This window comes from Varroa destructor, unplaced genomic scaffold (genome assembly GCF_002443255.2).
Source record: "Varroa destructor unplaced genomic scaffold, Vdes_3.0 BEIS01000007.1, whole genome shotgun sequence".
Classification (NCBI taxonomy): Eukaryota; Metazoa; Arthropoda; class Arachnida; order Mesostigmata; family Varroidae; genus Varroa; species Varroa destructor.
In genome coordinates this window covers 23143398-23154793 of record NW_019211460.1, presented here as the reverse complement: position 1 = coordinate 23154793, position 11396 = coordinate 23143398, and the positions used below count along the sequence as shown (strand labels likewise).

The window sequence follows — 11396 nt, the reverse complement described above, 5'->3', positions numbered from 1 at the left end:
AGCTCTTGTTCTGCAATCTAGTATAACGACCCCATGCTCGAATGTGCCCTCTAGTCATGAAAAGAATCCGCATCAGAATCATTTGTACTTAATCTAAGCAACAATGGGGGGTAGATTTTGCATCAAATCGTTTATATGCATTATTGACGATTAAACGTCACCCCGGTAAACGCTAAAAGAGGTATGTTTTATTCTGAACGCTCTAATTTATTGTGGTCCCGCAGCCGATCACTGATACTGTCTGAAGATCTTGTTCGCAAGTTGTGTTCTCTACCCTATACCACCTTGGTGCGTTAGCTTTGCAGTTGAACGGCGCAGGTACCGTTTGTTGTTGGTGCGACGAATTGCGAAATAAATGTTGCAGCGTTAAGCGTTGTATCTAGATATACTAACATTGTATTGGGGAACTTGGTTTATAGTCTCTATAATAAGACTTTGGAGATAGATGATTATCTTAACACGGGTCTCTTTTTGAGCCGACGAGTGCTTCGATGTGACGAGGCGTTGGAACTCGGACGAGGTAGATGCTTTGTTCGAAGAAGGTCCAGGTTTCGCCGTCATTGTCGTGGTCGTGGTCGTTGACCCCACCTGATCAAATAGAGGCCCCTAAGCATTTTCTCAAATCATTTTTCAACTGTTTCATATTTTTCCTGCTTAAACGGTGTTCCAAAGCTTAGTAAGCAAGCCACAATGACGAAATTACGTCTATACGAAACGCGAGCTGTTGTACGCGTTTAGAGGAACGCCTTAGTTCTAATCGTTTATAAATTTCTGTCATTTCGCTTAAATGGTCAATCGCTCGAATCAGCATTTTGTAACGAACGAAAAGCAAATCTCTCAGTCTCATAGTGAGATCGTGACATGGACCGGAGTGGATTTCCTCTACGCATTTCCTTCGCAAGCAAAAATGTTTTCGATCGTACGCTCTGAAAAAATATAGCAATTCGGTTCTGGATGGCTGACGTGGATCTTTTTAAGTGCCATCACCATGGGCATGTGGCTATCAGTAGTTCAGCGTTAAAAACTGGTTATTATGACATATTGTTACCGAGTCCTCCCGCAGTGATACCTCACAGTTATATATGACAAGTCAAGACTAAGTATCGGCATCAAAACGTTTCTTACGTGAATTAGGATTGCCAGTTTCTTTAACCAAGCAACCCCTCTGCGCGATTCAGGCTGAAACAATGACTGCTGATAATAAATAAACACGCCGACTGCATGTTTAATCAGATGCTGCTCATGATAGTTTGATTCTTGAATAGTTTGTTGCGCAAATTTATGTGGGATTAAATAAAATAAAGGGCGGTGTTTTTTCATATAATTCTGTATAGTGTACTTGTGGCTTTATTTTTCAATGAAGTTTTACGAAATAACAAGAAAAGGTGTGCGATTTTTGCTCTCCCTGAATTGCGAAACTAAAACGTATGGAGTATTATTAAATCATATTTATAGAATGGGTGTTTTCACCTTTTTCGTCAAACGGCAAAATAGAACGTTGACATGGGATTTAGATAACTGGACCAGTCGAATAGTACCAGAAAGGTTGCACTTAGGATCAAATCAAAGAAAGTCGAACAGGTCATCTTTTGTACCTGAGTGTCCTTCGCCCAATGCGCCGTCGACGTTGTTGTCTCGTAATGCAACTCTCTGTAATGTAGGATTTCATGATTTCAGTATTGGCTTCGTTGTGATGTTGTCCTGCCTTTTGAACCTGAGTCATTAATCCTATAGAGACCAATAAAATAAGGGAACACTTTTGTTCGTGAGGTACGTTTTTCCTCAAAGAAGCAAACTTCGCTAGATTTTTAGCGTGCTAAGTTTTACCACTGTGATACGCATTCGTTTAATTTAATTGTAAATAGTCGAAACCCTTCATTAAAATCAATCAATTGCCATGTCACCCTAACTAACAGTTTTTTTTCTTTTATTTACGTATAAACAAACCGTGGTTCGTTCCATATTAGATATTGATGCGGTGCTTGAGACGTACAATCTCCCAGCAGAGCCAATCTATAATATAGTAAACAATTTTCAACCTTTACTTTGAAGAAGCCTTGTAATACGTGAACAAATTCATTACAATTAGAACAAGTCGAAGGCGTTAAAGGTTATCATGGACTGAACAATAAAAAAAAGAAAAAGAAAAAAAAAGAGAAACCAACTCGAGAACGTTGTTTGTATAATGGTTTATTCTAAAACGGCGCGCACTTTAATAGCTAATAGCTGAATAAATAATGGAACGTTGTTTATACAAGCCATCTTGCTTTCTTCAATGCATAGATGAGCTCTATATTATAAAGTAATTAGCATTAGCTTGCAGGGGCTATTTCATCTCGCAACGTACTTGATTAGGCTGAACGTTAACCCTGGGGCTTTGTATGCTATCTTACATAAGCCTATCTTAAGTAATAAGCAGCAAAGGTTGTCTCACTCGCAGGACTGCGGACAGGCACAGAGTTCCTGAAGGTTTCCTTGTTCCTGGCTCGCACGAACCTCCTCGATACATACGGCCGTTTCTGTGACGTTGAGCAGAATCAAATCACCGTGATTTTTTTTCTTCGTGACAAACTAATTAGATATGCATGCTTTGACCTATCATACCTATTAAGGCGTAATCATAAACTGAACGGTAGACGACACAATCACCTGATACTGTCTATGAGATGGTGGTATTACTAGTAAAATTTAATGTGTCAGACTGCTTTTTTCATCCTCCACAGAAACGGACGGATGACTGCGGCAAAACTGGAAATGGGTGCTGATCATCGATTATGACACGTGAAATTTCAAAGCGTAAAACAAATAGTAACCACGTAGAGCACATAGATGCGCAGAAGATGCACGCATCAGGTTTTTCTGATTTCCGTCACAGAAGAGAACGTCAAGGTTCGATCAAAGTTGTGTCAATATTTTAAGCAAAGTGTTACGGTTTCTACAAAAACCCTTTGTGGATTTTGCCAGTACTGTTTTTTAAATGATGAAATACATTGTGCTATACAGATATGCAGTCGGAAAAAAAAAGGCAAACAGAAGTTATTGCGAAGTTAGTATCCTTAACGTCCAACATAGTGGTCCTATCCAATATAGTGGACTTCTATTGGAATCTATTGGAAGTAGTTTATCACAGTGGACCTTAAATATGCAGCGAAACCACGAATCGCTTTCAAAGTTCCACATCAGACGGTCTAATTTTCAGTGAAGTTTTGGGAATACGGAAGGTAGAACCAACCTTCCCATTTGAGATTTAGTTGGGCAGATTTCACGATGCTTGCTGTATGTGGCCTCGCGTTATCCCCTGAGCTTTTTTGTTGAGTTTTTTTTTCTTAAATAGCCTGGTTGATCCAATGTGGTTTCGAAGACCAAAATAAACGTGCCGATGAATTGTTTGGTTCGCAAGAGGTAATTCCCAGTGAATCAAGCCTCAAAGTCCCATCAAACGCAACGCATAACCCTCTTTTCAAATGAAAATCTGCTTCGACTCTTGGCCTTGACCCTCCTGAGGCCCCGTGTTCCTCTCTCTGGTTCATATCGAGCGTTTTAAAACCTAGCAAACTACTCTTGAGTAGTCTTTTTACTCATAAGCCGTTTCAGCAGCCTCAGTGTTGTCCTCATAATACAAAATGTGTTAAGAGTTTCTTGTTTTTCGTCTGGAACATCAACTTTTTAAAAGTTCTTTTGAGCTGAAATTGCATTCTCATTATAGTACTGTTTCAGCACAATAATAAATCAAAAAGAGCACTTTCTCAAAACTAAGTGTCGAATAAAAAAGAGTAATACGAAAGCTTTTTTTTGAACCTTCATCCCGAGCTTGAACCACTTTGGGTTCGTTTGCAAGCGACACATTTCGTATTGTTAACAGCTATCTTGGTATAACTTTAATAATATATTTACATATGACTGCAAAAATGCATAATCTAGAGCTCACCGTAGCTGTTAGTTGCTTGACTATTCCCTCTTAAACGACGTCTACTAAAACGCTACAGATCGGTTCTGGAATTCGTTCTATCGATATCATGAAGACCTCTTACAGCAGAAGAACGCATACAATACAAGTAGAAGCCGCCTGCTTCGTTTAGCGTCGACAATATGTCTCAAAAGGAAATGCTAATCGTCACAAAAAATGCGTAGGGAGTATCGAATTTAGCGGTCAGCATACTCTACATTATCATTCGTGGGAGTGTACATACGATAAGCATGATCGCAATAGCTAAAAACAGGCAAGCTGTACGACGTTTTGCAGCGGTACGTTTCTTCTCGGCCCTGAAAATAAGATCAACGCGATCTTCACGGCTATGCCTCAATGCAAGGGTACTTCGTACAGTCAGCGTACAGATTCGGATGGCGGGAATACGTCAAAGGAGCACTTTTCAGCTGATCTGAAATACCGCGTAGGCGGGATATCCTATACCTTGTTGTCTGTACGAATAGTATTCTTCAGATCGGATATACAAAAACGACTCATTTATCGTAGTCGCTGAAGGAAAATATAAACTTCCTGATAAACAAATGAGAAGGAAATTGCGATTCGAGCTCGGCGCATGGTCATACGAGAACATACGACCTTATGGAAGCCAATCGCTAAAAGAGCGACAAAAGCATGGTCATGCTGGTAAACAGGCTACTCAGCGAGAGGACGATTTTGCACGGGAAAAACAACGAGTCGAAGGAGTACAGCAGGAATTCAGACCCGAATAGCTTAGACAGAAACTGTGTTTTTCTGTAGGAGCAGATCAGATATGGCGAGCTATAACAGGTAGAAAAACGCGACTGTACACGTACTAGGACTTTCGTACGCGCTTGCAAATTGGGCATGTTACCAACAATTCTTGAAACGACGACTATCGACACCAGCTTTCAAGCTTTCAAAAAACAAAAAAAAAAGATCACCTCTATATATACATATGGCCAGATGGATTACCAAATATATGCCTTATTCGACTAGCTATATGGAGTAATATCAGCCAGCCTAAATTGAGCGTGTCGGCAGTTATTTAAGAGGACCTTGTGCTTATTTTGTTAGATACGGAGTCCGTGCCATAATTGCTGTTACGTCTTCCTACTCTTTGCAGTTCAGTAGTGCAGCGCTATTCAATGTACAAGCTTCACAATATCGTGACAATGTAAGGCAAGCATAACTGTTGAATTATTCGTTTTTATATGACACCATCTTGACTGTACCAAATTTGAATTTTGTTTAAATTCTGCGAAGATCTTTAGGCGGCATCTACAGAAGCAAGGCCGTTTTTTGTTTTTTTTTTATGCTTCCATAACAATATCACCAGGATGATGTTGACACAACACTCGAGCATGTTTCTTCACTGGTACGAGTCTAGGAACCTGAAGATAGAGAAGAGACGCAATTAACGTAGGCATAGAGGAGGATTGATTCGATAAAACCTATGCGGAACTTAACCCAGATCTATGCACACAGGAACATCTAAACACACGCAGCCATCACAATTGGCGACATTGAAATGTTCGGCCTGCCCAGTCTTTTGCTTAGGCTGAAGGTACACCTTTATACCTCGCAATATCGTTGCAGCTATCATTCGATATATGAGTTACTGCGACGACTGCTCTTTTCAGGTTACGACAGTTCGCCGGAGCACGGGGCGGCTTCTTGCTGGCGTACGCTCACCAGGATGTTATCGTTCATAATAACACACACGCACAGCCAATCCCTTAGGGGTGATTTTTGAACCAGTCGTTATAGTAATCAAGATAGTCAAAATGAAATATTTGCCCCTTGAAATAGCTGGCGTTTCCACGTTGAATGATTTGGGGGGATATATATATAGAAAGAGACAAGCTGCCACCGTTGTTGTCGGTCACCTGCTGATATTTGAAGATTGTTGCTGCTTGCTCGCATCGAAAAGCCGATACGTCGAGTTTGTTAGGGACCAGCTAGCATTCAGGTAGCGCGAAAAATCCCATAGCGAATATCGTGTAGAATTCGAGTGCAATAAAACCGTACCCAGCTCTGAGAAGGGACTATGCGAACGGACAAAAGTAAATAGGCACTAGGTGCAAAGCACGTTCTAGGTAGGGTGGTTCGTTGCCACCACTAGTAAGCCATAGAGTGTAAGAAGGCATGAAAAGCAACATTTGTTTGGCTCTGGTGTTTTTTTGCGCGTTACTTGTGAGAACGACGTTCTCTAGCCTATTACGATCTCGTTTACTCATAATATAGGCAAGCATACGAACGAAAGAGGTCACCAGTGTTTGATCGCAAGGACCACGGCGGTACAGGCTCCACTATTAAGTGTAAGCAAGACACTTTTAGCCTTTGTACAAATACGGTTAAACTAATAGCAGCAGAGAAAAACGTTTTTGCATAAACGGGCGGGAAAATCCATCGTTTGGTGGTGCATATGTGGCCTCGGTGAGACGGCTGGCCAGACATGTTTTTGTCCTGAGTTTGTTGCGCATTTTTCCATTGTACATATAGCTGACATAATCAGTAGAGTTACGCGGTGTTGATGAGTTAAACATTATCTAAAAGCAGTGTTTGATTTCACATATTGTGAAGATCAGGAGCATACGTTTGCTAAAATAATCGTCACCTGACTCTGAGACTGTGAACCATAGCATAGATTATAAGATCAGAATTTCACCGCTGGACGCGAATCAGGATAATATAGATACGATCCATTTAGTTATTTGTCAATAACTAACGAATACATAACTGTACAAATAGCAGCATCTATTTTGAGCCTTTTATCAGCTTACGACAAAATAACTAACAAGTCGCCCGATATAGGTGTCCTGTTTAAATATGGCCTACCTAAGTAGTAATTTATTATTTATTTTGAACACTGATAATACTAATAATAATGACTATATAGTGTACAAGCGGGCTTCCAAAAATGCCTTTTTGGCAATATGTTTGGAAAACTTCGCTTATTTACCTAATCTAGTAAGTATTTTTTTGTAAATAAAAATACTTGAACCGCCAAATAAAACACCCAAAACAACATATGGTCTCAACAGTATGGGATGAATAGCTGACCATACTTGTTTAGGAAGACTAATTTTTCATACTAAAATAGTTCCTTATACTTTCTGAAAGCTTTCGCTAAGTACAATACATACATGTAAGGAATCGTTGTTACAAAATCATACTTTTTTTTTTGCCATCTTTCGTTTGTTTTCTTTACGTTACGCCAGTGTCATATTCTCGATTTCAATTTATCCATTTTGGTCATCTCAGATATGGTTCGCTCTTGTCCACTTCAAAGAACATTAGACAAGCTATTCACTGCCTTCCTTTGCTTAATGGCCAAAAATACAAAACCATCAAACGGATTCAAACGATCCGAAGCCAACTCGGCGTAACAAAACGAAGACACTTTCTCTTCACTACAGTGTGTCATGTAACGTAAGCTCACAATATAAACCTACCATTATAGTCAATGATATTGCATATATTTCTCGCGCTACTTAGCGCCGGAAGCTGTGCACTTTCGCAGTCGCATTTCGAGAAAATAGCATCCTGTAGGCAGTACTTGAGGCAATTCTGCAATAACATTAGAAACAACACAGGGCAACCAATAAGCCGCAAAGATCCATCCATACTGCCGAGGATCTTTTAAGGGCAAAGGCCGTTTGGTCATATCTCCGTGCTTCACTTACGAATCGTGTTCATTCAATTCTATTCGAAAGTTCTGCTGAAATCTTGTCTACTTATCTAACGAGAGAAAGACGAGGTGCAGGCACCTGGGAACGTGCCTTTAAGGGGTTGTTCGATTACTCTATTGAGGTGGGAAATTTATTGGCGGTGATATATTGCAGAAAGGTAATCTCGGTTCGATATATAACATTCTGCCAGCCAATCTCATGGAGTGTCATCTATTCCCGTGATAGTTTTTACCTGGTGACGTGTTTGCCTCCAACACTTCCAAAAAAAAGAGGACAACTAGCAGTCTAGGTTTGAATCCGGGCGTAGACACATTCTGGCACAAATACCCGTCGTAAAACTCGAATCGTTAACGTGATACTTTCTATTTTATAGAGAACCTGGAATCAGCGACCGGGTACTCACGCCTCGGTTGTACGAATTGTCGTCGTCGGGTTTGATCGCGTCCTTCGACCATTTCGAAATACAGTGCGCTGGGTATGGAGTAGCCAGCCGATTGATTTTCCGCTGTAAAGCAATGCGTGTTAAAGAACCACGAACAGCTAGATAAAGGTCTGTCGTATTGATCCTTTGCTCCTGCGTTGTACTGTGCAGACACAAAGAACAAATTGGTCCGCTTTTCTCAACCACTGATTGTGAATCTGGGCTCTTGCCCAAATCGAAGCTTTAACCACCAGACAATGGCTGCTATCTACTGCTAGGGAAACTGAACATATTTTTGACATTTCGGTCAGTAATACGAGTCGATAAGTGTTTACCACGGTAACTCCGATGTAGGTAGTTCCGTCTGGTGAAACAAACACGCCATCCGTTGCATCGTCAGGTTCCAAGTTATGGGAGTGAATCATCACTAGATAACCTGCTTCCGAGGTGATTGGGAGATACTCATTTACTAGCACCAATAACAGAAAAAGAAAAACTCATTAAAGCGCTGATATCGACTAACGTTATTAGTAATTAACGTATTTAGTAGTAATACTAGTAATAAGTAGTAGTAATTACTAATGGTCCAATCTGAGCAAATTCTTGCCACGAAATAGTCGATTTGTGCAGAATTTGGCCGAATTAAGTAATTTTTGCTAGAGTTTTAACGGTAATCTTGGCAAAAGATGTAGCCCAATACATTATCATTCCTTCAACTGAGAGTTAATTAATGTAAACACGCCTTGACGAACACGTCTAATGGACGTTGACTACTATAGATAGAGCGAAGGCCTCTAAAGTTCAACTTTGAGTAAAACACTGGCTTTTAAAAAATACTGCCAAACGTACTTCATGTAAAAGCGAATATGGCATTTTATAAATATTGCCCTTAAAGACCAAAAGTTGCTAATACCGTAACATAACATTGCAAGATGGTAGATCTTGTCAGATGATATTGCTAAAGCATCAATTTTCGTCTCATGCGACCAGAGGAGGAGAATACCCAAATTAAAACTTTTGTCATTTTATCTGGAAAAAATATACGGAGCCAATGTTTATTCTACATACACGTTAGAGTTCGTCAGCTAGTTACAAGGCAAATTGTTTTAGATAGCTGTTCCTACTTACTTTCTACGTTAAGTATAAGCTCTAGCCCCTGTTCCGGTCCACCGAGACGATAATAGAGGAAATCACCGGTCCTTTGGGCCTGTTTGTTTGCCGTTATGCAGTTCCCGTAGGACTGGCTAAATGTATCAGACCAAAAGCTAAGAACGTATAACCCCGAACATATTAGTCAATGGATACCCGCCGATATATTATAAAAGTTACTGGCAATCGATTTTTCTGTATTTCTATTCGATAGCTTATCTTACTTATAAACATTGCGTGAGGACAAGCGAAAGGCTTAAATTGACGACTGCCCCAGAAGCTGCGGACAGACGCGCTAGGCGTATTTAGATTTTAAGCCATTTTCCGTCATCCTTTCCTCCCCTATCTATCGACCGCTTTCCTAGTTCAAAACACCAAATGTTAACTTGATCGAGCAAAATCCCACCGCGGCCCCCATATATTCTTATTTTCGATAAAATTAGGATAAAGGAAAAAGTATCCTTTCACAGAACGGAATTTGAAATTAGCTATATTTTTAAATGTATATTTTTTTTTATATAAAATGATAATTATCGTCAGAATCGCATTAGATTGATTATATAAGTTAACTGCCCAATACAAACTGGATGACACATCTAGCTAAACTTTATATGAGCATTACGTACACACATAACGCCTGCATTTTCTGAATGTATATTAATTTTAATTAAACAGATAAAATGCATGATGTCTCCTTTTAATTCTCAACTCACTGCTTGATGTTCGTGCATTTGTTGCCCTGTAACGTGCAGGCCCGCACATTTTTCTTCATCGGGTGTCCTAAAGCCTTTACTGCCTCCTTATTGAGTCGTTGGCTGTGAGCTAGCCAGAATGAGAATTGCTCTATCACATCCAGATTCTCATCCTGGATCTATGGCTCACAAATGTAAAGAAAAACGATTAAATACGAGGGAAGAAAACTGAAATGTTTGTTATGCTGTCGATAAAAGCTGGCCATTTCGGATGACCTCCTCTGTTCTGATATCGCTATGGCCACTTTGCACGGCCATCAAAGCGCTGTGTATATTATTTAGTAGAAAAGAATTTGTCTAGTTCTCTTGCTGAAGCAGTGTTAGCTCTCGCAGTCAGACATAGATATGACTATAATGAATAATATAATGAATGAATATAATAATATAATATAATAATATATATTTCTGAATGGAACATAGATTCTGCAGATTTCATCCACCGTAGCCAAACTGGTGGCTCCTGTTTGGTAGCACAAAGCAGTCATTTGGGGTACAAATATATTAACTATAATATATATATGATTTAACACTTAGAATAATTAACTAACCATTTTTTTCACTATTTTTATAAATTACTAAACTCTATGCAGAACTCACGGATTCACGATAGGTTTCATTGCAAATATAGTCCTTTACTTCTTCAGGAATCGATAAGACGCTATCAGCATTTTCACAAATCAAATGCCGACGTATAGGATTGAGATTACAAATCGTAACCGCAGGAAACAGTAGACCAGACGTGTCTTCAAGCCGAATAGAAACGGATACTGGATAGGAGAAATAGTCTGAGAACAAAAGTCGGAGAAAATGAAGTGCCACCGCGGTCATTGCAATGTATGCTGAAACCATGAAGCAATGGGAAATCAATGAGAATAGCCTAAAGAAGATGATGGGTAACATTCCGCTTCGGACTATAATTAGCGTCATATAAAGACACGAATATATATAACCGTGTTTAATCTATCTTAGCTTTAATATCATCAGTTAATCACAAAGACGAGCTAGGAATTAAAACCTGTATCATATAAAGCCAAGTCTAGCGGTTATAACCAATCTATGCGATTGTGTCAGGATGAAAAAACACGACAACATCTCAGATTTTTCGCTCTGTAACGTACACTAAAATATTTTAGGTCTTAAGACAAACCTTCACCCCCAAACTATATTTCTAAACATGTTTTCTACGCAGAGAGCCATAATGATTAAGCAATCCGGCAAATTATTGATTTTCAGCTGGTGTGATTTGCTATATTTGTGGGTCGACCATACACCGACGTTTTACCGGTGAAGCACGTTGTGCTTCATTGTAAAAAAAAAAATGTTCACGGCTCCATAGTTTGGCCAGAAGGTAGTCTAAGTCCAGCTCGCTTTAGTTTTTTTTCCTCACACACTTAGGTTTGAACAACACGGGAGGGATTTTTCGCAATCCACGG

At 39.6% G+C, this 11396-nt stretch overlaps 1 protein-coding gene across 1 annotated transcript; it reads right to left on the bottom strand.

Annotated features, from left to right (window-relative positions):
- Positions 1-454: 454 nt before the first annotated feature.
- Positions 455-10791, bottom strand: LOC111254302 (epithelial sodium channel subunit alpha-like). Its single transcript, XM_086975054.1, has 7 exons — positions 10561-10791; positions 9925-10082; positions 9191-9327; positions 8398-8531; positions 8045-8146; positions 7405-7519; positions 455-588 (listed from the first exon to the last, which is right to left on the bottom strand). Exons 1-7 carry the CDS (start codon positions 10789-10791, stop codon positions 455-457), a joined length of 1011 nt encoding a protein of 336 aa, XP_086831180.1.
- Between the last annotated feature and the right edge of the window lie 605 nt (positions 10792-11396).

What these genes read in the sequence shown, in the direction of transcription:
- LOC111254302 (XM_086975054.1), bottom strand. Translation starts at nt 10,791, where the DNA reads ATGACCGCGGTGGCACTTCATTTTCTCCGACTTTTGTTCTCAGACTAT. An exon ending in AAATGCACGAACATCAAGCA is followed by an intron (nt 9,328 to 9,924) that starts GTGAGTTGAGAA and finishes ATACGTTCTTAG; the next exon opens with CTTTTGGTCTGATACATTTA. An exon ending in GCTTATACTTAACGTAGAAA is followed by an intron (nt 8,532 to 9,190) that starts GTAAGTAGGAAC and finishes TATTGGTGCTAG; the next exon opens with TAAATGAGTATCTCCCAATC.